This window comes from Henckelia pumila, chromosome 1, assembly GCF_033568475.1.
Source record: "Henckelia pumila isolate YLH828 chromosome 1, ASM3356847v2, whole genome shotgun sequence".
Taxonomy (NCBI): domain Eukaryota; kingdom Viridiplantae; phylum Streptophyta; class Magnoliopsida; order Lamiales; family Gesneriaceae; genus Henckelia; species Henckelia pumila.
The window spans coordinates 95,404,602-95,432,131 of record NC_133120.1 but is presented as its reverse complement, the minus strand read 5'-3'; the positions used below and the strand labels follow the sequence as shown (position 1 = coordinate 95,432,131).

The window sequence follows — 27,530 nt, the reverse complement described above, 5'->3', positions numbered from 1 at the left end:
ATTATTTTTAATAGAGATGAAAGTGTGTAGACATAAATAAATGTCCACCCCAAATCTTTATTATGGACCAAAGATAATTATTGACATTTTATTGTTGTACCTCATGTTTTAATTCTTGTACTTAATATAATTTTATGGAGTCTTTAAAAGTTTATTGTCATTTTGAGTACATCTATTTTTGTAGAGTTTTTAAAAATCAAGTTTGAATACCACATGATTTTTTAAAACTTTACAAATGTTCATCTTGAATTTCACTAAACTTTTATGAAATATATAAAATTTTAATAGATTGAATATCTCTAAACTTTTAAACTCCATAAAAATCATTAAAAATCTAAAATCAATACATCCTATATGAACCGAGAATCTACACCTATAAATAATAAAGATATAGATAGGCCTTACATACCCCTTTACATACGCCAAATTCTACGTTTATTAGTTTCTACTTTCTCGGTGGCATCATCGTAAAGAAAATTATGTCGATCATTGAAGTTTCGTGCTTCTCTCTTTTTTCTTAATATATTTTTCTTTGACCTTTTCACTATTTTATAGAAATTTAATACTTCCTCATAATATTAATATATTATTATTAATTTACTTCCTCATAATATTAATATATTATTATTATTAATAAAATATAGGAGATTTGTGAGAAAAGTTAAATATTCATCATTCTATTATTTGTACTTTATATTATATATTAAAGAAACTCATTGTTATTATTTACACTAAAAAAACTATTTATTATTATAGTGATGAAACCTATAATTTTTATTTTTCTTAATTTTCTCCCTTCAACCCTTCTCTATCTAATTTTTCAATCAAACAATCAAATTTTCAAATTATTTAATGTTTAACATCTTCATATATTTACATTTTTTTATTTCATTCAGATTAAATTAATTATACATGACTAAAATTTTATAATAAAAATAATATTATATGTGTAAAAATATATGCAGACACATTGAGATTTGAGGCTTATATTTGTTAAAATCAAACCACATATAAAACGAACTTTTATAAATAAGATCTTTATAATTTCATAAACATCATTTAACTGTCCGATTCCATATTTTATCTTATTTCTTTTTCTTTTCTTTTTTCCAATTTTTTTTCTCAGCATCAGCTACCCTCGTGATATCCCAAGTTAGCTTAAACCCACCTGTGAAAAAAGTATTACCAAACACCTCCCTGTGTTTTTTTATTCCCAGCTCACGCACCCCAATCATTATTTTAGTAAAAAAAAAATTGTGTTGTCTAAAATACCCTTCATAAATAACAAGCTCAATTATTTCATTTTCATTATGTTAGAATCTGTCGGCTGCAAAAGTTTTTGCCCTAAGCTTCTCGAAACTTAGCATCGGAGCTGGTAGAGTAAATTCCGGGTCGCATGTTAACTGAATTCTCTTAGCGACCTGTGCTAGGTAGGTTTTCGTATATTGTCTCAATAAGTTATTGTTTCTCCTATAAAATTTGTGTTTTAATTTAAAAATTTTCCCTCGATTGAGTTGGGAATGATCTTTTCCGACTGTTTATGGTAGGTCTCCTTTGTAAGCTAATATTTTTTTATTTTCTTTACAGTATAGGGATATCATGGATTCGACAGTTAGGATTGAGCTGTGGCATGGTGGGAGATTTGATGAGCAGAATAATAACTCATATAAAGGTGGTAAGAACTTTGTGATTCCAAATGTTGATCTTGATAGGTTTTGCGTCGATGACTTGTTTGATATGTTAAAAGCGGCTGGAGGGCAACAAATGAATGTGGATTTTTTCTTTCGATTACCCATAAATGCATGTACTTCTGAAATGGTGAAGATTATTGGTGATGCAGAGATTTGTATGATGTGTAATTGTTTTAAGAATCATGTTTCTATAACATTGTGGTCACAAGAGAATAATTGTGCCCCACTAAAAGATGCAATGATTGGTGTTGGATGTAATCCAAGTGATTATGCTGAGTCTGGACCACGGGTAAAAAATGGAAGTGATAACAATGAAGGGGGGAGAAGTGAGTCATTTGGGAGTGACCCAGTAGATGATGATGACATTGGACTTGATGATTTTTCCATTGGAGATGATGAAGATTCATTAGATGGTAGCTTTCATGAATCTGATGATGATGTTAGTTCAGAGTCTTCTGTAGAGATTGAAGTAGGAGATGATAGAAGAAGACAATCGGATCCACATAATAAAGAGGCCACAGAGTGTTGGTATAGTAAAACTGAATTAGATGATGAACTTATTAGTTTGGCAAGTTCTGATGATGATTATTGTCCAAAACATCCCTTTTTTTTTTGAAAGAATGAACATGAAAAGTTTTGAACTGGTAGTGGGTATGAAATTCAAAGATGTGCATGAATTTAGAAGTGTTCTTGTTGATTGGACTGTGAGATCAGAAGTGGAGTTATTATTTAGTAAGAATGAGAAAAAAAGGGTTACTGCAGTGTGCAAAGAAGGATGTGAATGGAGATTACATGCTAGTTTAGTGATGGGAGGACCAACATTTCAAATAAAAACTCTTATTGGGAAACATACATGTGTTAGGGCCAGTAGCAATAAGTTGGCAACCTATAAGTATTTGGCTAGAAGGATTGAAATGATTGTGTGCGAAAATCCTACAATTCCAGTAGATAAACTGAAAAGAATTATCCGGAAAAAATGTAATGTAGAGGTCACCAAATATAAAGCATACAGGGCCAAGAAAGCTGCTCTAGAAAAACTTAAAGGAAAGTTCAAGGATCAATATCTAAAACTTTGGGATTACTGTGAGACTGTTAGAAAATATAATCCAGGTAGCAAAATTTTAGTGAAAAGGGATCATTCATTTACTGTGCCTACATTTCAGAGAATGTATTTTGGTCTTCAAGCATTAAAGTCTGGGTTTTTAGCTGGTTGCCGGCCTATTATAGGTCTTGATGGATGTTTTTTGAAAACAAACTATGGTGGACAGCTTCTAGTAGCTATTGGCAGAGATGGAAATGATAATATTTTCCCAATCTCAATGGTAGTGGTGCAAGTGGAGAATTTTGATAATTGGAGATGGTTCATTAGTGAGTTGTTGGAGGACATTGGATTTGGAAGATGGACATTCATGAGTGACAGACAAAAGGGTTTGTTAGAAGCTCTTAATAAGCTTGCACCAGAGTGTGAACATAGATTTTGTGTACGCCATTTGTACTAGAATTTTTCAAGAAAGCATCCTGGTGTAGAATTGAAAGGAATGTTGTGGGCAGCGGCAAGCACATCAAATAAAAATGAGTTCTCAATGTGGATGAAAAGAATAGAAGCAGCTGACAGAAAGACTTCTCCGGATTACGAGACAGCAACTGAATGGTTGAACAAAATCCCTCCTGCTCATTGGGCCAGGTCTCATTTCCTTATTTCTTCATTTTATGATGTCATTGTTAATAACATGACTGAATCTTTTAATAGTTATATTTTGGAGGCAAGAGATATGCCCATAATCTCTATGTTTGAATGGATTAGAACAAAATTAATGTCAAGAATTCAGGTGAAGAGGAAGGGAATAGAGAACTACGTAAGTGATATCTGTCCTAACATTGTGAAAAGATTAAATGAGAATGAGCAAAAAGGCAGAAATTGTGCTGTTGTCTTTTGTGGAATGATGGAGTACCAGATTCAGACTCCAAATGGACAAAATGTTGTTGATTTAGCCAAAAAAGAATGCAGTTGTGGAAGGTTTCAACTATGTGGCTATCCATGTGCACATGCCTGTGCAGCAATCAGAGAACATCGGATGCAGATTTCTGAATTTGTTCACCAATACTACAAAAAAGAGGCATATTTAAGAACATATTCTTACATGATTCATGCAGTACCAGGAGAAGATGATTACTGTAATACAGAATATGAGCCTCTCGGGCCACCTGAGGTAAAGATAAGAGCTGGAAGGCCTAAGAAAAAAAGGAAAAAAGGAATAGATGAGGTACAAAAGACTTCTACAAGACAAGGTTTGACACACACATGCTCTAATTGCTTGAAAATAGGTCATAATAAAGCTAGTTGTACAAATCCAACGCATGAAAGATCTAGGTGTAATCAGGTATGAGATTGTGTCTGTGTTTGTTTACACTTGAGTAATGAATAAGTTGCTGATTTTGTCTTCATTTTTCAGGGCTCATCAAGAATTCAAAGCAGGGGAAGAAAGAAAAATGCATCCAAGCATCCCAGAACAGTTTTTACTCAGGTATTTATATTGTAAATTATGGATTTACAAATCTCATAACTCTCATTTTTCAAAATATTTATAGGGCACAACTTCTACTGGGAGTCAGATAGGAGCAACTTCAACCCCAGTGTCAAGACATCAATCACTGTCTTCAGATCCCTTTCAGTCACGATCCAATTTAGTCTCACAACCACCTCCATCATCTCAACAAGAACAGGAACAGTCCTCCAGCATAGCACAACCATCGAATCATATTATTGCTCATGCTAGTGCTAGTGCAAAGAAAAATGAAAATTCAAGTGCAACCACAAGTGCAAGAACACTGGGAAATGAAAGAGAAATTGCAACAGTAAGTGCAATGGGAAGTGCTAATGTGAGTGCAATGGCAAATGCATCATGTGGAGAGAACTTGCAAAATACAGCTGCAAAGAAACTAACTGTATCAAAAGTCTTGGAAAAGATAAGAAAGAGAGCAAAAGAAAGGGGTGGACATTTCATTTTCAGAAAGGATTGAATCTGGGAACATTGGATGCAATTCATTTTGTCGTTGCTGTAACACTTTCTTGTCAAAACTTGCAAGTTTTAATGTATTGTGTTATTTTGTGATAATGAACCAAACAAAGTGTATTGTGTTATTTTGTGATAATGAACCAGTGCACCTTTTATTGCATTCCAGATTGTTATTTTATTTTGTGGTAATGATAATGAACCACTGAACCACTGCACCTATTATTGCATTCATAATGATAATGAACCACTGCACATTTTATTTCATTCCAGATTATTATGTTATTTTGTGAGAATGAACCAGTGCACCTTCAATGGAAAAAACACTAAACTAAAGCACACAATACTAAGTTGCATTCCAAATTGAGAATACTAAAAAAAGATACAAATTACTTACTAAAACAGAAATAACATACAAATACTTAGGTTCCAGATTACATCAGATTCAAATCTTCCATAATAAAAAATACATAACTTTCGAAATATCCCAAATCCCAGCAACCTAACACAAGGTACAATAACCGCAAATTACAAACAAGCTACCACAAGGAACCTTAATAGTAAATAAGTAGCATCCATTACACAAATTCATCAATGCTTGCATTTGCATTCGGTACTGGATCCGACTTTTAAAATCTTGAATTGAAGTATCACTTCATCATTTCCATTATCGGGTGATCTATCGGTTGCTAGCCCTGGACCTGGCGTCGAGGTCGATGTATTCCCACTTCCCGTCTCAGAATTCACCTTGGTTGTTGGCCTTGGCGTCGAGGCTGATGCATTCCCACAGTCCATCTCAGACTTCACTTCGGAGGAAGCTTCAACACCAGCACTTCGAACACTTTCAGGCAAACACCAGCGAAAATAGCCACATTTTTTAAAAGAACAACAATAATACAGGCGTCCCTTGGATGGTTTGGTTTCGGTTTGAACAACTCTTATCTCTGCCCTAACATTGCACTTACAAGGTGGAGTTCGGGGATATCTTACATCAACATCTGGATTTATGGTTTTTGGATTCAATCTAGGGTTTTTCAAAGGGAGAATTCGAGAGCTGCAGAATGAAGAAGAAGAAGTCTTCTATTTGTATATTAAACGAGGGGGCATTTTAGACAAAATACACATAAAAAATCATGAAAACTCGCAAGCATCTGCGCGTGGTGTACAAAACATATTGGCGAGGGTGCGTGAGCTGGGAATAAGAAAACACAGGGAGGTGTTTGGTAATACTTTTTTCACAGGGGGGTTTAAGCTAACTTGGGATATCACGAGGGTAGCTGATGCAATTTCCCCTTTATTTTTTTAAAAAATATTTCATCATGTAACTTTCTCGTCGTGTCATATGTCATGCCACGATTGAGTGTTTAGAAAGTAATGCTGACACACAAACTAATGTTTGGAATTGTTTTTAAAAAAATATTTTTGGGTTTTTCTTCATAAAACTAGAAAAAAAAAAATTAACGTAGAAGTAAGGTTGGATTATTATTTGGTTTGGTCAACTATGTATCGACATTCTACATATATGAAAGGCTGCTAATTGTTAAGAGGGTCAGTTTACTCCCGGTCTCCCGTTTTCCCCGAATACACGCGTTTAGTTTTCCTCTTTGCACAAATACACGTGTCTTCTCCACCGCTTCACACAAAAAGATGGTTCAATATTATTGGTTGGGATGTGAGGCAACAACCGGTTGTACGCATCAAATTTCTTCCGATTCTTCCATCGTTTATCTCTCGTTCTTTACTGTCTTTTTCGCCTTTCCTTGTGCTTTTCACGATCTGCTCACTGTCGAGGCATCGGAAGTTCGAGAAATATAAGCGACTACTGGGTGCAACGACGTTTGAAGAGGTTTTTAGTCCTAAAGGCAATTACCTTCTTTCGCTCATCAAGCGGTACAAGGTTCTATGTAAACTTTTTGTTGATCCAGTCATCTTAGAGAGTTCATCAGTAGAAGTGGATATTTGGATAGATTTATGCAAAGTGTCTATTCTAAGAGAGATATGTGTAGGTAGGAGTCAAAAGTGAGATTTTATTCTCTCTTCTGTTTTTATTTTGTACTGATATAAATAGAATGTAATAGATTTAAGAAAAAAGAATGAGAAAGCTTATTTGTGATGTTGTTTATTACAAAATAGGTAGATATTTTATGCTAAAATATATTTTACAATCATCTTACATATATTTTTTATATGCAACTAAACATGTCCGGTAATAATTTTTTTTAAAAAAACCTCACACATTCAAGAATATATATGTTGATTTCAATGTATATTATTAAAATCAACTCCTTCTTCAATCCACATTGGATTAAATTGAACAGATTGCAACTAAAGTTAGTGGAGATTTCCAAGTGTTATGCATTTACCTTCCATTGATCTTATTACAGAAAGAAAAAATAAAAAGTTTAGTAATTTTGAGATATTTATGAATCTCTTGAAAGAAATAATCAGCTATAAATAATGATTAAAATGAACATGAAATTTAAAAGAATTTCTTAAGAATTGTAATGAATTATATATTTTCAGTAACAAGTGGAATAAAACATTTTTAATTAAATTTTTGGAGCATATTTAAGCAAGTTTAACAAGATGTTGAGAAGTGTAATATAATTATAATAGTGTTTACAATATTTAATTCAATATAAGAATTGAGAATGTATCAAACGAACGATTGTTAAATTTAAAGCTATCTATTTCAAAGAGAACTTGCTGCTTGTAAAACTTCATGATAGACCACTTTATTTTATTCATTTGATATTTAATTTAGAACTTAGTAGCAAACAACAAAGGAAAAATAAAGCAGAAAAAAAAGTTACTGAAACCAAAATGTCAAAGCATGGGAACTTAGTAGCAAACAACAAAACAAAATCAAAGTAAATGAAGCAGTTGAAGGAATCAAAATATCACAGCCTGTAAAGGAACCAAAATATCACAGCCTGAAAATAAGTTGAGGAGGTTAGTTGGACCTTGCTATTATTTGGTTATTATATTGATATGGTTGTTTCAAACGCAGGAAGTGTTTACTTTTGCATGGTGCAGTTGTTGATGTCGACTAAGAGTAACTTGTACCTGAAGAAATGGAAAACTTTAAGTTGTAATAGGTTAAATGATACGTAAATGAAATTAATATGGATAAGAAATTATTTACCAAAAAGTTTTTGGAGTGTAAGGATGATATGTTTTTCAGTCTTCCTTATGATCTTTGAAGCTTTTTTGTGCTGGCATTTCTTTGGAATCCAAGCCTCTTTTACTTCTTGAACCTGTTTGATATTCAGTTGTATGTGTTGCTGCACGTTCCTCTGCTACTTTCGAAGTGCTTTCTTGGGAGTCAATCATGGCCATGTCTCTCACTAAATCTTTATCCAGATGTGAAGATGAACCTAATACTTTAGAGCTATGCGTTCCTGATGAAGATTCATATTGCGAAAGGCATGCTATGATTGTATTTCGAATAAAGGTTCTTCCTCTCGTTTCACTCTTAGATGTTTTGATATGGAAAAAAAATTGTGAATCTTTGAGTTTTTCATTAATCATATGTGGCTTGAATCTTCTTCCTAAAGAAAAATTGGATGCAGAAGTTATGGAAATGTTTCTGATGTTAGAATTATTTTTTCATTTGAATTAAATATACCTCATCTTCTGTGTGAATGATTTGTTCGACTGATGTACTTAATAATACTTCTGCTTCTTTGTTTTCTGTTAGAACCTAATGGGGGGGGGGGGGATTTAGGTTCTATTGGCAACTTTAGCAATTTAAAGTGATTATGCTAGTACGCAAGCGGAAGACTTAAGAAATCAAATAATAAGTGCGATAAATAAATGCGTAATGTAAATAAAGCAGTAAAAGGGATAAGAGATGTTTATGGAAGTTCGACGATAAATCGTCTACGTCTCCCCTTCTTGGTTAAGTCGATTAACCAAGGATCCACTAGCACTTCGAACGTCTTGGCCTTGATGGCTCCAAGGATAGCCTTACAATTTGACACGATCACCGCGCCGATACAACTCAACACTCTTGGCCTTAAGGGCTCCAAGGATAGCCTCAACACAACACTTGGCTTCACACTCAAGTGCTTACAACGATAGCACAACACACTTGGCTTCACACTCAAGTGTTTACAACAATAGCACAACCAACTCACAAACTATTTTTACAAACACTCTCAAATATATCACACAAACACTTTGATAGTGAGAAATTGCTTGCAAAGGAGAGAAGAGATGAGTTGGGATGTCTCCAAATGAACTTGGATGGCCTCTATTTATAGTTGGCAAAGTTTTGAATCTGATTTGAGTGCTTGGAGCGTGTGGTAAGAAGTCAAGGAGTGACAAAAAATGTTCGGCGCCGCTGCCTACATTTTCCCAGCACTGAGCGGATTTTGTGGAAAAATCATATCTTCCAATCTAACCGTTGGATTGATCTGAAATTTAAACTGAAGCTTTAAAACATCTGGATCTTCAATCTGAACGGTTAAGATTTCATTCTAACGAGTCAAACATTTCCAGTAATTTTCGGAAGTCACTTCATCAAGTTTTCGAACTTGTTCTGTGCAACAAATTTGAAAAATTCATATCTCCATATCCATCCGTTGGATTGATCTGAAATTTGGACAGAGGTTGTAAAACATCCTGAATTTGAATCTGATCGGTGAAGATGTGATTTGGATATCCCAGTTAATTTCTGAAGTTGAATCCTCATAATTTGCTTCATGTTCTGCAGAAATAAGTACTGTGCAATCTTTGTAGAAAAATCATAACTTCATATCTAGCCGTTGGATTGATATGAAATTTTGATATAAGTTTGAAAACATCCTGATATTGATTTTGATCGGTGAAGATTTGATTTGGATATCTCAAGCACGTCCAGTAATTTTCAGAAGTTGATTCTTCATTCTTCACTACAAGTTCTGCAGAAATAGGTACTGCACAATTTTTGTGGAAAAATCATAACTCCATATCTAGCCGTTGGATTGCTCTCAAATTTGGACAACACATGTAAAACTTCTTCATCACGATTATGACCGGTGAATATCGGATTTAAATGCCTATAAAATTCCCAGTAATTTTCGGAAGTTGCTGCTCCATACTTTGGCTTCTTCTTCTCTTTTTTTCATATCTCTTAACAATGTTCCATCCATTCAATGAGCAATAAAAGACTTTATAAATACATGTATAGCTTCAAAATAACTTCCAACAATTTATTTGTCAATAAATTCTAATCTGCAAAATCTCACTTTAAATGGTTAGTAACAATTAACCGAGTTTTGTAATCATCAAAATATAATATTATGAGGCTTGTTAATGCATTAAAAACATTAATATCATAACACGAGATTTGTATGCGTTTAAGGCGTAACATTTTCTATATAGGCAGGCAAAGTTCCTGTTCCATCAAATAAGTCGACTTGGAAACGTAACCTGTACACATTTATTAAATAACAGCATGAGATAACAAAGATTTGTGGTGGGAATTTACATATCATATCTATAATGGATTTTGGTTTATAAGGTATTAAAATAACTTACAGTGGTTTGGGGCTTGGGAAGTCATTATTACAAAAAAGACATCTGAATTCACATCCGTATATAGCTCCACAGCCTTTCAAGCAGTCTGGGCAAGCTAAAAAGTACAGATGATGATGTGGTTCTGAGATTTTGAGTGTAGCTTTAACCCAAAACAATTTCACCTGTGATTGGAAATGTAGATATTATAATATTTGTTTATGAGATTTAAATATAACTTAAGTAAATTGTGAATGAATATTACCATATCAGTTAAGCTCAGGATTTGACTAATTTTTCGGATCTGTGAATCTGGTGGCTGCTCTATGTTTTGATATGCTTTATCATACAAATTTTGTGACACAACATTTTCGATATAATCTTTGTTGTCCTTGATCCTAAATAGATGTTTAAATATTAGTAATTTAACTCCTATTATATTTGAATGTAGATATAATGGGGAAAAAATACATGTACTGTAAACAGCAATTTTAGGCAAATGCAAAAGCAATTAACTTGGTAGAAAATTCAAATTTGGTTGTAGACAAAATTGGAAACAAATGAGAATTTACTTAATGTTGAGAATATATTGATTTGTAGTCTATTGTAACCTAAATTTAATAGATTTGATGGTTGGCAGCTACTGTTTATGAAGTTTGTTAAAAATATATTGGAGACAGAGCTGAAATAAGGATAAAGATTAAATTGAAAGTAAACTAAAATCTAAAGTGTAGTAAAAAATTTGATATTATTCCACACAAATTTGATAATATTATGCTAGATTTTAGTTTTCAGTAGATATATTTTGCCTGCGAGTGATTTAACAAACAAGCAATGGTGTTTTAAAAAAAAACTTGGATTCTCGAAAAATAATAATATCATGTTCTATAAGTTTTGTGGAATTATGTGCTTAATAACAGTTGTATTAAAGAATAAAAGTTGGTAATGTGAATGAAGTTAAACAAAAATCAAGGGTAGTATATAAGAGAATATTTTTAAAGAGAATAAGGAGTGCTTATGAAGCTTGGAAATGACATTGTGTAAAGCTTTATTTACCATAATTTTAGATCTTCAGCTTCTGGTATCGGAGGGTGTAGAAAAATAGTACTGTTTGGTACTGTTGCGACAGATAACCCTATTTTGATAAAGTTTAATGAGTAAAGGCAGTTACAACAGAGATACTGTAATGCAGTAAATATTATTTTTTTAAGCATGCGAGAATAGAAAAAAATTACATTACCATAAAAGGTGTTCACTGAAAATCTCATTCCCAAAATAACAAGTACTTTGTGGACATTTTCAGACAAGTAAGGTCCTTCACTGTGCAAGAATTCTTCCCATAATGTCAATAGCATTGGTCGGCGTCTATGTACGTAACAAACATGGAATATCTCATAAAATATAACAAGGGAGGAAAATTTGTTATTATATATATAAATTCACAGTATTTGTTTTAAGATAAGAGTGGCTTACTCTTGATTAACGATAACGAAGTCTTGTAAATTTCTTTTGTTTTTTTGGATGAGGCGCGGTGGGAAGACATGTATTACAACACAAAGTAAATCTGAATTTAATAAACATAAATAATTGAGATTAGTAAAATATGTCGTAATATAAACACAAGAAAAAAATGTGGAGAAAAACTTAGCTGATCTGTTTGTTTGTAACATCTGCGAATTCATGACATTCTCTGAATGGCGTGAGCTGGTAAATATTGTTGATTGACAGCTGATCTTGTTGGCTTACAAGTTTGATGTAAGAACTTCGACTCAGGACCATTTGATGCTGTGAAGTAGCAAGAATTGGTGTACTCTCAGTTATTTGTTTAATTCTTGCATTCCCTATAAAGCATGTCTTGTATAATTGAAGCATCTGGTCCAATTGGTCAACATCTTTTTCATAAATTATGCTCTGCATGCTCTCATTCTGCATTAATAGAAAGCAAATGTTACATAAAGTTGTGGAGTAACAAATATATTTCAGTAAATAGATATTACCTCTTTGTCAACAAAGACAAGTTTATGATGTCTTCCCCATCTTGTCTGTCGAATAGGAGTTTTTTCTGACACAAACAATTTCACAAACCAACTTTGAATATTTGGGTTTAGATTTCTAAGTGTTGTGCAGGTATCTTCTATTGATCTTTTTAGCCAAAAAACAGGAGAAGATAGTTGTTACTTTTCAAAAATTTGTGGACAAATTCTTATGAATAAATAAATAGATACAAATAATGATTAAAATAAATGTGAAATTTGGAAAAATTTATTTCACAATGTTGTGGTGTGAGGAATATAGTGGATTATATTTTCTGAATAAGAAAATGAAACGTAAGATTTTTAATTGAAGTTTTGGAAGAGAATTAAACAAGTTAAACAAAAAGTTAGAAGTGTAATTTATCATGATGTGGGAATTTGATATTCATCTCACATTAAAAGTTATTTATCTTAAAAAGAACTCGCTGCTTGTAAAACATCATGATAAATAACATTCTTTGTGTAATAAGTATGCTGGATCAAGGGTGTTGGTGGTCTAATAAAGACCTTTAACTGATCCATACTTTCACTGATGTCTTCCCCATCTTGTCTGTTGAATAGGAGTTTTTTCTGACACACTTTCACAAACCAGCTTTGAATATTTGAGTTTAGATTTCTAAGTGTTGTGCATGTATCTTCTATTGATATTTTTAGCCAAAAAAAGAGGAGAAGATAGTTGTTACTTTTTAAGAAATTTTTGGGCAAATTCTTATGAGTAAATAAATAAATACAAATAATGATTAAAATAAATGTGAACTCTGAAGAAATTTATTTCACAATTTTGTTGTGTGAGGAATATAGTGGATTATATTTTCTGAATAAAAAAATGAAACGTAAGATTTTTAATTGAAGTTTTGGAACAGAATTAAACAAGTTTAAGAAAAAGTTCAGAAGTCTAATTTATCATAATGTGGGAATTTGATATTTATCTCACATTAAAAGTTATTTATCTTAGAAAGAACTCGCTGCTTGTAAAACATCATGATAAACAACATTTTTTGTGTAATCAGTATGCTGGATCAAGGGTGTTGGTGGTCTAATAAGGACCTTTAACTGATCTATACTTTTTGCTCTTGACAATGCAACATAAAGTTGACCATGTGAAAAAACAGGTTCCTTCAAATAGACACCAACAAAGTCTAGAGTTTGGCCCTGTGCTTTATTAATTGTCATTGCAAAACATAAACGTATTGGAAATTGTTTTCTTTTAAATGTAATAGATGTAAAATTATCGTGAGGAGTTTCTAACGTGATACGAGGAATGAATACAGGTTTTCCAGCATGTATACCAACTGATATTTCAGCATAGATGACATTTGTATTGAAACCTTTACAAAGAAGACGAGTGTCGTTGCAAAGACCTTCACTTGGATTAATATTTCTAAGCAATATGACTTGTGCATTTAGTTTTAAAGTTAGTTTGTGGGGAGGAAGTCCTTGAGGAGTTAAAGAATGAAATAATTCTTCTTGGTCATGTACAATGCATGTGTTTATGTTTTCATCACAGCTGTAATATATCGTTTCCTCACCAGGAAATATATTAATCAATACATCATTAATTTCATGGACAAGCTCATTTCGTATGGTAAGTATAGCTCGTTTTACAAATAAAGAAAGATCTAAATTATAACTATTAATATTTGGAAATATCGTTTCTATTAATATATTTAAAGATGCAATTTTATCCGTAAATGGAATGTTTAATTTTGATGGAATTTGGATTTCATCTTTTTCGTTACTTTCTTCAACACCATCACCAACTCTTAGTAAATAAGAAGAAAACTTAGGATCAAGTAATGCTCGCATATTTTAATTTAGTTTTATTTTCTCAAATTGGTTCCACAAAGGTGACATAACAATTGAGGAATCTATTATATCATTTTTATTACTTTTAAGACTCACTGGTAATGTTTGACAAAAATCTCCACCGAAGACAATAATTTTGCTACCGAAAATTGTTTGTGTGCTCATTATGTCTCTTAACATTTCGTCAAATTTTTCAATAATATTACGTCTAGCCATTGTGGCCTCATCTCATATTATAAGTTTTGATACTTTTATTAAATAAGCTATTGTGCTTTGTTTACTTATGCTACAAGGTTTGGAGTCATTTTCATCTAAAAGAATTTTAAAACGTGAATGTGAAGTACGCCCTCCTGGAAGTAAAGAGGCTGTAACGCCTGAAGTTGCTGTAGCAAGGCTATATGACCAGCAGAGCGAATTGTGGCAAGAAGTGCTTTGTATAAGAATGTTTTTCCTGTACTGCCAGGACCATCAATAAAGAATACATGTGGTAAATTCTTATTAACATGATATAAAATATGTTCGTAAGCATATTTTTGTTCTTTATTTAATTGTTCAGCAGCAAGGAGATCTTCTTTAGGGATAATTATATCTCGTTCAGTTTGTAATTCTTTTGTTAAACTATTATTGAAACTTGAACATATATAATCTGTTGTTGGAAAGAAGTCTTCAAGACTTTTTCCCATTGAATGAAGATAGGATGAAATGATGTCTAATACTTTGTGTCTAATTACATAAGAGCTAAGTGATATTTTTTTTTCAAAATCTTGTGATAAGAAACTTTCATATTTGAGCCATAATTGTTTGGGATTTCTTGGATTGCAATAGACAAGGGCAGTAGCAAATAGTTGGCGTAAAGGAGCAGGCATTAGGTAAGCGGCAGCCTCTTGAATACAGATGTCAATTGTGTTATCATTTTTCATTAATCCCAATATTTGTGTTGCTTCTCGAAATGTAGAGTAAGTTTTACCATTGATTGTTCGTAGGTCTTTGAAGGAAGTAGGTTTGCGAATATGCATGAGTAACAGCTTAAGGTAAAACTTTTCGCCATCTGTTAGGTGGCAGCTATAAATTCTAGCTATAACTTCGTTTCTTTTACGTTGTTCCCATTCTTTCGTGTCACGGTGCCAAGTAAAGTATTCTGAAAATTCAACATATAAGCAGACAAGTTTTTTAGCATAGTCATTGTATTTATTCATATAAAAAAATTGTGTTAACATAGTTTTTTCAATTGTAGGATTGTTAGCAATGTTGGATAGTGATTGATTGACATTGAAAGTTATGAAATGCTGATTTTCTAAATGAATTGGTAAAGATATTACAGATGGATGAACATGGTGGAGGTCAAAGCTAAAAATTCGCCAAATTGCTTTGGGAGGTGAAATCCATCGTGCACATTGGAAATTTTTTATTTCGTCAACTATTGAGTTTTCTTCATTTGGAGTTAATGTATAAAAAATCCTATCATGTCCTTTGTAAATATATTTGTAGATATATTTTACGGCTTCAATAGTTGAACATATTTCAACATTAATGTGGCAATTAAATTTAGCAAGACAGTGCAGTTGTCATTTCTACGTCGATATATTGGATATGAATTTATGTCATACTTGGTATTTTCTGAGAAATATTTATAAGGGTAGTTAAATTTGCACAATTTTTTTTCATACAAGCACATGATGGATTAAGTAAACCACAAGGTCCATGTATCATATGTTTTATCACCAATGAGAATAAATATGGATGTGTTAACTGATTTGGCAATTCAACACAAACAATTCTATCAAAAGCTTCAGGATAAAACATTTTTGATGCTTGCTTCAAAATGAATAGAAAGTGAGCATGTGGTAAACCTCTTTTTTGGAATTCTATTACATAAGTATAAGCAATAACATGACCAAAAATTGCATTTGTAAATAATTCATTTTTTAAAACTTGTAATTTCGCACGAAATATTCTAGCAATCAAATCAGGTCTATTTTGTATTTCATCGGAGGACAAACATAAAGCTTTGATTTCTGGCCAATTCGGGTTTGAAGTAATTGTGAGAAAAATATCAGGTTTTTCATAACGTTGTACTAAAGTTATATCATCCATATATCTTTTTCGCATATCTCTAGGTCCTCATATAAACGATGCAGGTAATATCATACGTTTTCCAATATCACTACCTTTTTGAAATCCTTGTGACATACTGTCTAATAATCCAGAGTACAATTCATTACGTAGACGATGCTGCATATCTGTACTTCTGAAAAATTCTAATCTAGATGTTTCAATTTTGATGTACATATCTATTATATACTGTTGTAAAAGTCTACCAGTATGTAGCAAGAAAGATTTATCATTTTTACGTATTTGTAACTTGTAGCAATAATATTCACGAGCAGACACCATTAACCTGTGGTTTTCTGTTCTATTTGAGGAGCTTGTACTTGCGCAATTTTGAATGTTATAAAAGCATTCGCCATCGCATTTTGGTATTGGAGTGCTTTTTTTTTTTTTTTTGTCTTTCATTTAGTCTTTTAATATTTCGGTGCCAACCTGGTTCTCCATTTGGAAAAATAAGAGGATATTGCATAGGATCATAACAAGCAAAATATTGTTTAATTATTTGAGGTTGAGAATTTTTTGGATATATTAGTATGTGTTGAGTTGAATATTTGTTTCCTTCATCACTTTCTAACCAAATTCCAGCAACTTGGGATACAATAGATTTATTAAAAATATGTTGATCGATAATAGGATCAGCTTGTAAAGAAATTTTATAATCGTACAAATTTTGAATATCACTAAGACTTCGGAAGAAATTTGCGTAAGGATTCACACTTAAAATATGAGTTATTTTTTGTACAAGAGGTTTGCTAATATACATTCGATTAAAAACCTCATGTTCACTGTCAAAAAAATAGAGCTGCAAGTTTTTGGTATTCTGATTATTTGATGGTATGAGTTGATCCATTTTATATAGCTTTATTTATTGTTCTATCTTATCAATTAATTTAATTTGTTAAAAAATACAGATATGGTTAGACAGATGGATATCAGATAATATTATTTTTAACATATGTAAATGTAAATAATAGAGAAATGGAAAATATTTCTTTAGGCTCGAGGTGATAAAAGCTTTTACTTCTAACTTCATCCCGACTTGAACTAATATCTATATCACAAATTTCACCAAGAAAACTATCTCATAAAAGTTTTTTACTATAAAAAAATATGGGTTTTTTAAAAAATAATTTAGATACACATTTAACTTGCAAAATAAATAAGGAAAAAAGAAAATTACGCATCTGATGGTATTCCAACTTTCCAAGCATGTTTTGGTGTGTATCTATGCCACAATAATCCAGCTAATCCAAAAAATCATATTGTACTAATAAATTTGATGTATGTGTAATAACATTTTAAAATATCAATTTCAACCCCTAAATCCATGATCCCGTCTGTTCTGTTTTCGGACAACGAGGCATCTTTGCCTTTTTTTTTTTATTATTAGTAAAAAACACAGAAATAGGATCTTTGAAATACTAATTATTACACGTGTCGAATAATTTGTTTCTCGTACATGATTATGTTTATCTAGATGGTGATAAACATAAATAAGAAAAAATAAACATAAAAATACATTGCTTCAAAAAAAAAAACATAAAAAAACATTATCTTGATTTGTATGTTTGTTTTTTTCTAAATAGAATACGGATTCCCTCGTATCTTATAAATTCTCTAATTTATATCTTCGGCCCCATTTGGTTTTAAGTATTTTTTATTTAATAAAGTATTTGATTAACTAAAAGTTAAAATTAAAATTTTTTCAAAAGTCAAAAATTATAACTTAAAAAAATATTTTTTTAAAAAAATATCAATCAAATTCAAACTGACGTTCGTCTTTCTTCACAATATTTTCAGAAGAAAGAACGAAGGTGGAGTAAGAACTACGCCCATACTCGGCCAAACGTCGCTTTCAGGGAGACTGGCATTGAATTTTTCCTTTTGAAAACGTGAATCAAGATTCTTATAATCTCCCCAACTCGAATTCCAGTCAATTGGTAAGTACACGAACACGCACAAATCCTACACCCTTCGCTGCTTTCTCATTCGAATTGCTTTTCCACCTTTTACGCGGATTCAGAATCTGTGGCTATTCCTATTTTGTATAAAAGATTCACTGAAAGACATCGTTCAAGCATTAATTATTGACCCTTTTGAGTATTTGTAACAATTTCGTAAAGTTTTGGGTTGTGGGTGTCATCGGCAGCGATGTTCCCGTCGTTTTGGAAGAGATCGCTGTCGTTGGTGGCGGTTCCTTTGCTGGGGGGTCTGTCGAATGCTTCGCTTTTGGAGACCCTCTGCGCGTTTTCTACGGAGTTGGTGTCAGCATTCTCCGGTGAAACTGATGCGGCGCCTTTCTTTCAGAGAGGGAATTTCCGGTCTCTGATTCGGAAAATTCAGGTGCTTTCTGTGATGGTGGATGCTCTTCGAGAAGCGGCGTTCTTGCAAGTGGATCCCACAGTGTTTTTATGCTTGAAGGAGCTGTACTTGTTTCTTTACAGGGCGAAACTCTTGCTTGATTATGTCAAAGGTTCTAGTAAGTTGTGGTTGTTGTTTAGGAACTATGCGATTTCGGGTCATTTTCATGATTTGAATCAGGAAATATCCATCCTTTTGGATATTTTCCCTCTTCAAGAATGTCAGTTGCCTGTGGATGTTAAAGAGCAAGTCGAGTTGTTAAGAAAACACTCGAGAAAGTCGAGATTGATTGTCGATAGCCACGAATATTTGTTAAAGTTGAAGTTGTATGATTTCTTGAAGGAATTTGAAGAGGGGAGGATTCCCCATAGCAATGATTTGCACTCCTTTTTTGTAGAAAAATTGATGATTCGCGATGTAAGAAGTTGTAGAGTTGAGATTGAGTTCTTGGAGAAGCAGATTGTTGATCACAACGGGGATATTGACCCTATGAATTCCATTCTTAATGGGTTCGTGGCTTTGACACGGTACAGTAGGTACTTACTATTTAGATTTGAAGATGAGGAGGGTGAATTAAGGTGCTGGAACAAGCAAACGAAGAAATGCTTGATTTCAAAGGAAATTTCTGAAACATTTACATCTATCCCCAAGGATTTTTGTTGCCCGATATCACTTGAAATGATGACGGATCCGGTGGTAGTATCCACTGGTCAAACGTATGATCGTGAGTCAATTTCGAGATGGATGGAAGAAGGACACTGTACTTGTCCCAAGACTGGACAGATGCTTGTTCATACTCGATTGGTGCCGAATAGAACTCTGAGAAATCTAATTCTACTGTGGTGCATGGGTAAAGGTATTTCATACGTTCCAGTTGAGAACGTGGATTCATCTTCTGAAAGTGCTGTGGCTGCTTCGCGGAAGAAAGCTGCTACTGAAGCTACAAAAGCCACAGTGTGCCTACTCGTCGAACAACTAGCTAATGGGACGCCTAGGGCAAAGACTGTGGCTGCCTTGGAGATTAGATTGCTGGCTAAAACAAGGAAGGAGAGCCGGGCTTGCATAGGTGAGGCTGGTGCTTTTCCTCCTCTGAAAATGCTACTTACGTCTTTGGATGCTGTTGCACAAGAAAACTCCATAACTGCAATGCTAAACTTGTCTCTCGACAAAAAGAACACAAGCAGAATCATGGATATGGAAGGGTGCTTAGGGGCAATCGTTGAAGTTTTGAAATTCGGGCGCACCCCTGAGGCCAGGGAGAATGCCGCCGCAACATTATTCAGCCTTTCCACTGTTCATGAAATCAAGAAACAAATAGCCGAAGAACAAGGGGCGATTGAAGCCTTGGCTGGTCTGCTGAGAAACGGAACTCCCAGAGGTCAAAAAGACGCCGTTACTGCTTTGTATAACCTATCAACTCACACCGAGATTTGTGCAAGAATGATCAACTCGGGGGCCATAACCGTGCTAGTTGACGCACTAAGAGATGAAGACGTGTGTGAAGAAGCAGCAGGTGCGTTAGCCCTGCTTGTTAGGCAGCCAATAGGTGCTGAAGCAGTAGGAAACGAGGAAAGAGCTGTCAGTGGGCTGATTGAAATGATACGATGTGGCACTCCGAGGGGTAAAGAAAACGCTGTGGCAGCGTTGCTCGAACTATGTAGAGGCGGCGGTCCGGCTACCATAGAGAAGGTTGTGAATGCACCCTCATTGGCTGGTTTGTTGCAGAGTTTACTATTTACAGGCACAAAACGAGCCAGGAGATATGCAGCAGCACTAGGTAGGGTGTTCCAAAGGAGTGAGAATGTGTTCGTGGTCCGGTATACTACGATTCCAGGCGGGAACTCGACCGCAGCAAGAGATGCAATGCCAGTATCCATCAGTGTTCCTGTATTATAGTGAGTGGCTACCTGCACTGATGGTGGTGTTCAATCCATTCGTTATGGTCACATTTTTTCATTTGTATATCTTTAAAGAATAGCAATACGAGGAAACCAGATTTATTTTTTTAATGATTATGAATAATTAATCTGATGAATACATATAATTCATAAATTTAGTTGTTAATAAATTAATTTGTGTAAATAATGTTATCATATTACGGAATTGGTAAATATATACTAATCTAATCCCAGGTGGAAGGAACCCGGAGGGAAAATTTGTTTAAAATCTCCTAATCAAACTTAATTTTATAACCGGTCTCTTTCATAAAAATGCTTCATAGGTTTCTCATTCTCGGAGCTTATATGTTTTTTTTTTCAGTTGAAATTTGATACAAAAAATTAAAAATATGATAAGAAGATATGATATTTAAACACAGTTATTTCAACTCTGATACTAATATATATTTTTTGAGTACCCAATATGCATAGAAAATATTGACATTAATGATATACTTGTATTTTTTCATATGAAAATTGGTACAAAACATTGAAAGTATAGTATTAATATATGATATTTGAGTATCTAAACATGTGTTTGAAGTATTGATACTAATAAAATATTTCAAATTTTATACTCAAAATTTTATTTTTTTATATCTTATCTAAATCATTGTATGCTCAAATATTATGTATTAGTATAATATTTTCTATATTTTGAAACCATTTTCAAAAAAAAAAAAAAGTGAGTCAAGAAAAGACAAAAACATTTTTTTTAAAGATTAAATAGTACAAACATATTTTTCCCTTGACAAAGTCGCAAATGCAAATTGAAGTTTAGGTTGGAAGATTTAAGATAACTCAAATTTACTCTTTCAGGAAATAAGGGGAAAATATATATATATATATTCAAAGATAGGACGCCGCCAAGCACAACTGGCGACGCGCCATCCTTCACCGCGTAAATTCCACTCTCCTTCCTCATATTCGAATTTGTCAACGTCTACCTGTTCTCCATACTCGTAACAGTTGATTATATTATATATACACCAACAATTAATAGTAAAAGCACTTCCAATGCTTGCTTATTTCTTGTCTGTAACTCTCCGATCTTGACCTAAGTTTCGCCTCACGAAAGCTTCCATACATCATAGTTTAGGATTCAGTCATCAGTTATCCCTTATTTTCGCTTTCAATTGTTAGATTCCAAAAATATAGGGTGGGCTTCAATTTCCCTTCAGTAACTCCAATATCTTTGAATTCTTTGGGTTGAAACTCGAATAATTGAACTGTTCTTGGCGGATTATTGACGATTTCCAGGTTTTGATATTTTCTTGATCAGTTTTTACCTTTCCGGTTTTTGTTTTGTGATATTCACTTTTTAATTCTGTTTCGTGTTATATAGTCTTTATGTTGAGCAATTGAAAATGCAAATACAGCGCGAGCCACCATTTTCTTGATTTTTTTTATTGATTCCAATTATTTAAAAAACTCGGTGATTAAATATCTTATGTAACGTTATTCTTGCAATTTGCAGATCTGAGTTCGGTAGTGATTGTGAATGATATTGCCTCGATAATTGAACATTTCTTGTGAAGAGGAATTCTTGATTGGATTTTTCCAATGGAATCCGGTGTGCCTCTGAAATTTACACTGTTGAAGCAGTCGTCCATGGCTCCAGAGCGGGACTCTGAGAGCCTGGACAGCATGGACGGTGAGCATGAATTTGGAGATGTGAGTGACATTGATCCTGGATTGAGGCTGATGTTCTTGGCAAACGAGGGTGAATTAGAAGGAATAAAAGAACTTTTAGATTCTGGTGCAGATGTTAATTTCAGAGATATCGATTATCGGACTGCTCTTCATGTTGCTGCTTGCCAGGGAAACCATGACGTTGCCAAGTTGTTGGTAGAAAATGGGGCGGAGTTAGACCTTAAAGACAGATGGGGAAGCACGGTATGGTTTGACTCTGAGACTATATATTTGCTTTAAACCTTGGAAATTCTTAGTAATTTAGAGTTCATTAGTCTCACTGTATTTTCTATGTATATATTGTCTGTGACGATTCTTAAGCAATGCACCTTGTACAAGATGGAAATGTCCTAGTCCTCAAGTGTAGACTTGCGAAATCTTTGTGGTATATTTACAGTTCTCTATCTCAATATGTCACCTATTCTTGTTTGAACAGCCTCTTGCAGACGCGATACATTATAAGAGTTACGGTGTGATCGAACTGTTGGAGAGATATGGTGCTAAGCGTTTGGTCAGTGTCTTTATTTGTTTTTTTGGTTACAGTGTTTTTCATGCATCAAGAATTTTTATGAACCGGTAGCTGGGTTTTTCTCTTTAGCGGCCTTTGTCCTTTGGGGTTAATTGCTTTCTGTGTTTTCATCAGATGGCTCCTGCTCCAATGCATGTTCAGAATGCTCGTGAGGTACCAGAATATGAGATTAATCCAAGAGAACTCGATTTCTCGAACAGTGTTAAAATAACCAAGGTATTTGGTTAACTCTGGCACATTGCTCATTAGATACAGCATTTTTCTTTCACCCATCGAATTCTTGATAAATAAGCTGACCAGCCTCACTATTTGGAAATCTCAGATGATATTGGTTGAAACAGCAAGTAAGAGTTGCCCATTTGATCGTAGTTAAAGCTGACATAGTTTTTATTCGTTCTTTTGATGGAATATTTTTAGGGAACCTTCAGAATAGCTTCATGGGGTGGAACACAAGTTGCTGTTAAACCATTTTGGGAGGGTATTGCTGATGAAGATAAAGTGTGGGTTCTTTGATAGTTTACATGTTATTTTAATTCTTTTCAACTTCACATATGCTAAACTACTGGAATTTCCAGGCGGGCATTCAGGGACGAGCTTGCGTTGCTTCAGAAAATAAGGCATCCAAATGTTGTACAATTTCTTGGTGCCGTGACACAAAGTAGTCCTATGATGATTGTTACTGAATACTTACCAAAGGTTTTCCTGATAAACTGTTTTTGAAATACTTAAGTGAATTGAGTTCTGATCTTTTTTCCTCGCTAAACTTTCGAATGAACTTATTTGTTCTGAAGTTTGTTTGTTACATTGTTTAGAATTTCTTGTACATGCATATATATTGCTTGTTATGGTGGAATATACTTTGTCTCTCAAAAGTTATTTCTGGTTTAGCAAAGTTTTGTTTTGGTTCCTCTTCTATTTGAATTGATAATCTCCGATTATTTTTTGATGGTTAATAATGCATTAGACACGTAGTTAGATGATTGATTTAATATTGGCCCTTATACTTTTTCCAAAAAAAAAATATTGGGCCTTACCTTCCTTATATAATGTGTTTTCAGGGTGACCTTCATGAGTATTTGAAAAGAAAAGGAGCTCTTAAACCTGTAGCAGCTCTCAGATTTGCTATGGACATTGCAAGGTTTAATGTGTTTCTGAGTTACTTTAATAACGTGTTTTCTTACGGACTTCTGAGATGCAAAAATATTTAGACATGCTGCTGATTCTCATCTCATCTCTTTTAAATGGAAAGAAGTTGAGAACTGGGGTTATTTATCTTTTGTTTTTGGTGTCAGTCTCTTATCACTTAGGATAATGATTGATACTGGCACATTAATAGTTTTTCATAGAAATAAACTAAATTAGACAACAGATGTGACATTCAGGTGTATATATAATATTTTGTCATAGGAAACCTCAGAACAACACATGAAAATTGAAAGTAAAACATTTGATGAGAGAACAAAATTTTACTGAGAAAAACATTCTTAAATCAAAATGGTAAAAACACGGCTGTACAAAAAAATCATCATTATTTGGAATTTTATGTGAAAATTACAAGAGATATCCAATACACACATGCACAACACTAAAGAATTATAGGATTCATGACAGTGCCGCAAATTAACTCGATCTACCCGCGGTATGTTATGTTGATGCTAACTTCCTTACTATAATAATTTAGCACATCACTTTTGTCTTGTCAATTTTGGTATGCAGGGGAATGAACTATCTACATGAACATAAACCTGAAGCAATTATTCATCGTGATCTTGAGCCTTCGTAAGTTTTTGTCCCTTTGAACTTTACTGCGTATTTTGCTACTAGTATGATTGTTGACATGGTTCCATTGTGTTGTCATTCTTGTTTCTCAAAAAATTTGCTCCTACTTTTTTACAACAAAACAGAAATATCTTGAGAGATGATTCTGGACATCTGAAAGTTGCAGACTTTGGCGTTAGCAAGCTTCTAGAAGTTGCCAACAGAGTTAAAGAAGATAGGCCTCTTAGCTGTCAGGATACTTCTTGTGAGTTTGCAACTCTGAAGATTCTTTCTTGCAAAAACTACAAGTTGAGCATTAGGACATTAATTTGGATATGTCGAGTCTGTATAGGATTCATTTTGGTCATTGGTTCCACTCCTGGAAGGATCTTGTGGAACAAGAATCCATCCTCGTGTATATATATGCAATAAATATCTAGTAATTTTTCACTTGCAACTAAATGATTCTTTCACCTTTAGAAATATATAATAAATAAATGACGGATTCTGTGAATATTATTCCTTTGTTGACAGGTCGGTATGTGGCTCCTGAAGTTTTCAAAAATGAGGAGTATGATACCAAAGTGGATGTTTTCTCATTCGCTTTGATTCTACAAGAGGTAATGTACCTAAATCACTTGAACAATGAACATGTTAAGGTTGGAAAGGCATTTTCGTTTATTTGCAAGGCATGAACAAGTTGTTCAATCCAGTTATGCGTTGAGTTTCCCACTTGCATATCGAAGTTGTTGATGATAGTAGCATTGCATTTATCGAACAATATGCAGGGTACCAGAGAAAAAAACAGAATTTAATTAGCATGCCTGTAGATAACTAGATATATACATGCAGATTCTGTTTGGAACTTAATTTGATCACGGATTGATTGATTCATAGCTGATATACTTGAATCAATCAAAATATTAATTTATAATAGTTCTATAGTTCCTTTTGTCTCTTAAATCTTCACTAAAGAAGCCTTAGAATGTCTTGTCGGTATTTGGAGACCATATCAAGAATTCAGATACTAAAGTGGATTTACTTTTTAATATATGGTACATATTTGACGAATTTCAAATTTAAACTTTAAATTAATCGTGGCGTCAGGCCATTTATTTGCTGGAATGGTGGGATTATTTCCATCATACAAATTTTAATTTGCTTTTGTATCATAAGTTGTCTTATTTGTTGATGTACTGTATCTATTATCACACGACTCAATTCTAACAAGAAACATAATATATGCTTATTGTCAAGCAGGTATCACATTGACAAACTACGTCTTCTATACCAGCTTTCCATTAACTCATCTTTCTGATGTGCTAAACTTAGATGATTGAAGGACATCCACCGTTGTACGCAAAGGAAGACTATCAAGTTCCCGAATCTTATGCTGCAAAAGAACGGCCCCCTTTTAGGGCCTCACCAAAGTTATATGCTCATGGATTGAAGGAGTACGTACTCAGGATTTCTTAATTAGTTACGCGAATGCATTCTTGCTGCATATTCTTACCTTTAGTCCAAACATTTATGCCAATTCAAACTTTTTTTGGCTTGCCTTTTCTACTCTTACAGGTTGATTGAGCGGTGTTGGAGCGAAAATCCAGCTGATAGACCAACATTCAAGCAACTAATCCCGAGGCTTGAATCCATCTACAATAGATTTGGCCACAGAAGGCGTTGGACGGTCGGTTTTTCTACTTCCTCTCTCTCTCGCTCAATACTCTCCCTTTTCACATGCCTTGTGTACATGTGCGTGGGATGCATATCTAATATTGTCAAGATATAATTTATTTAACCACTTTTGACAAGTTAGAAAACTATTTATGACATGGTGTCAGAAACTAAAAGTCATTTGTTCAAAACTCTTTGATGCGAGAAAACCCCCCAACACCGCGTAATTTGAATGCCTTCTATGCTAACACCTGCATATGTATATACGATTTTTGATTAACACGTGAGGCAGTATTTTTAAAGCGAAAAATCATTGTTTAGCCATCTCTTGTGATACAAGCTTTTTGAAATATGACAACTTACTATACTTGCGCTTATGCAACATTATTAAGACAAGAACGAGCTTTATAATTTATAGTATTATTGAGCATATGGAATGTGGCCCTTGCCGATTTGTCGTTATAGAAATTATTTTCCTTCTTCAAATTTTGAAATATGATGGGAATATACAGGTTAGACCATTGAAATGCTTTCAGAATCCTGACTGGAAGAAAGACCCTTCAAGTTTAAGTAGCCGAACTAGTTCGTCCCGATCCAGGGGGAGCAACTAGATAGTGCAGCAACAATAGATCGTGCAAAGACATTCGTTTGGAAGAATATTTGGTTTAATTTTAATGTATTTGTAATCCCCATCATTTGCTATTCGATGAAAATGTTGATATGTGTACACAATTGTCACAATCCAAACTGGTTTACTGTACATTATGTGATAGTTTGAGGATTTCAGGGCAAAATCCCGGTTCAGTCCTAAATGTTTGGACACATTCCCGGTTCAGTCCTAAATGTTTGGACGTTATCGGTTTGGTCCTAAATCTTTCCCAAAAATTCCCGGTTCAGTCCTAAATGTTTATACGTTTCCGGTTTGGTCCTAAATGTTTTCCAAAAGTTTCCGATTCAGTCCTAAATATTCCTTCCATCTACTCGTGTGTTAAAACTAACATCGCGTAGTGTTATATCATTTATAATTGAGTTTTATATTATTTATTATATATTTAAAATTAAACAAGTTGTAAATAAAACACAAATTTATTAGAGTTTTTATCCAAATTTAAATCAATTTTACACAATTTTCAAAATAAAAATATTAAATTCATGACGCTAAAAAATAAATACTTAAATAAAATAAACGAAACTTGAGGAATTAAAATTTAATGATGTTATTTCACATTTTTATTAATTTTGTTATATTTTCATTCATGATGCTTGCACATTTAAGAAAAAATTTGAAGGTTGGAAAAAGATATATATCTTTTTAAAACTCTTTTTATAATTTAAAAATTTGTATTTAAGAAAAATTTACTATTAAATAAAACTTTATTTCATATCACTACTTGTAAGGACCCGATATTAATATATTAATTAATTTG

The 27,530-nt window shown here is 33.4% G+C and overlaps 4 protein-coding genes and 1 long non-coding RNA gene across 8 annotated transcripts; 3 read left to right on the top strand and 2 right to left on the bottom strand.

Moving 5' to 3' along the window:
* Window positions 1-3,274: 3,274 nt before the first annotated feature.
* On the top strand, window positions 3,275-4,712 carry LOC140869468 (uncharacterized). Its single transcript, XM_073272964.1, has 3 exons — window positions 3,275-4,072; window positions 4,145-4,216; window positions 4,281-4,712. The coding sequence occupies exons 1-3, from the start codon at window positions 3,275-3,277 to the stop codon at window positions 4,710-4,712; spliced, it is 1,302 nt and encodes a 433-aa protein (XP_073129065.1).
* Window positions 4,713-10,060: 5,348 nt separating this feature from the next.
* LOC140876497 (uncharacterized) lies at window positions 10,061-11,815 on the bottom strand. Of its 2 annotated transcripts, XR_012148813.1 has the most exons (6): window positions 11,678-11,815; window positions 11,445-11,569; window positions 11,261-11,339; window positions 10,470-10,602; window positions 10,229-10,322; window positions 10,061-10,120 (listed from the first exon to the last, which is right to left on the bottom strand). It is a non-coding gene; the product is annotated as an uncharacterized lncRNA (long non-coding RNA). The 2 variants fall into 2 exon arrangements; XR_012148812.1 differs by lacking the exon at window positions 10,470-10,602.
* Window positions 11,816-13,188: 1,373 nt separating this feature from the next.
* LOC140869452 (uncharacterized) lies at window positions 13,189-14,043 on the bottom strand. Its single transcript, XM_073272963.1, has one exon. The coding sequence runs from the start codon at window positions 14,041-14,043 to the stop codon at window positions 13,189-13,191; it is 855 nt and encodes a 284-aa protein (XP_073129064.1).
* Window positions 14,044-18,071: 4,028 nt separating this feature from the next.
* LOC140881942 (U-box domain-containing protein 17-like) lies at window positions 18,072-20,522 on the top strand. The gene has a single exon (XM_073287629.1). The coding sequence runs from the start codon at window positions 18,304-18,306 to the stop codon at window positions 20,407-20,409; it is 2,106 nt and encodes a 701-aa protein (XP_073143730.1). The 5' UTR covers window positions 18,072-18,303; the 3' UTR covers window positions 20,410-20,522.
* Window positions 20,523-21,441: 919 nt separating this feature from the next.
* On the top strand, window positions 21,442-27,083 carry LOC140876474 (serine/threonine-protein kinase 12-like). Of its 3 annotated transcripts, XM_073280443.1 has the most exons (13): window positions 21,448-21,710; window positions 21,928-22,346; window positions 22,579-22,653; window positions 22,786-22,887; window positions 23,089-23,171; window positions 23,247-23,367; window positions 23,730-23,809; window positions 24,388-24,450; window positions 24,576-24,694; window positions 24,964-25,049; window positions 25,762-25,883; window positions 26,005-26,116; window positions 26,616-27,083. In XM_073280443.1, the coding sequence occupies exons 2-13, from the start codon at window positions 22,014-22,016 to the stop codon at window positions 26,712-26,714; spliced, it is 1,395 nt and encodes a 464-aa protein (XP_073136544.1). In that variant the 5' UTR covers window positions 21,448-21,710; window positions 21,928-22,013; the 3' UTR covers window positions 26,715-27,083. The 3 variants fall into 3 exon arrangements, 2 of the variants coding, with proteins under 2 accessions (XP_073136543.1, XP_073136544.1); XM_073280442.1 differs by having other exon boundaries at window positions 21,442-21,710; window positions 26,005-27,083; XR_012148803.1 differs by lacking the exon at window positions 26,616-27,083 and having other exon boundaries at window positions 21,445-21,710; window positions 25,690-25,883; window positions 26,005-26,033.
* Window positions 27,084-27,530: the final 447 nt, after the last annotated feature.

Bases quoted from the DNA above. Each gene is read 5' to 3' on its own strand.
- LOC140876474 (XM_073280442.1), top strand. From the start codon at position 22,014: ATGGAATCCGGTGTGCCTCTGAAATTTACACTGTTGAAGCAGTCGTCC. The intron at 22,347-22,578 runs GTATGGTTTGAC...TTGTTTGAACAG, and splicing joins AAGACAGATGGGGAAGCACG to CCTCTTGCAGACGCGATACA. The intron at 22,888-23,088 runs GTATTTGGTTAA...GAATATTTTTAG, and splicing joins ACAGTGTTAAAATAACCAAG to GGAACCTTCAGAATAGCTTC.
- LOC140869452 (XM_073272963.1), bottom strand. From the start codon at position 14,043: ATGCGAGCATTACTTGATCCTAAGTTTTCTTCTTATTTACTAAGAGTT.
- LOC140881942 (XM_073287629.1), top strand. From the start codon at position 18,304: ATGTTCCCGTCGTTTTGGAAGAGATCGCTGTCGTTGGTGGCGGTTCCT.
- LOC140869468 (XM_073272964.1), top strand. From the start codon at position 3,275: ATGTGGATGAAAAGAATAGAAGCAGCTGACAGAAAGACTTCTCCGGAT. The intron at 4,073-4,144 runs GTATGAGATTGT...TTCATTTTTCAG, and splicing joins AAAGATCTAGGTGTAATCAG to GGCTCATCAAGAATTCAAAG. The intron at 4,217-4,280 runs GTATTTATATTG...AAATATTTATAG, and splicing joins CCAGAACAGTTTTTACTCAG to GGCACAACTTCTACTGGGAG.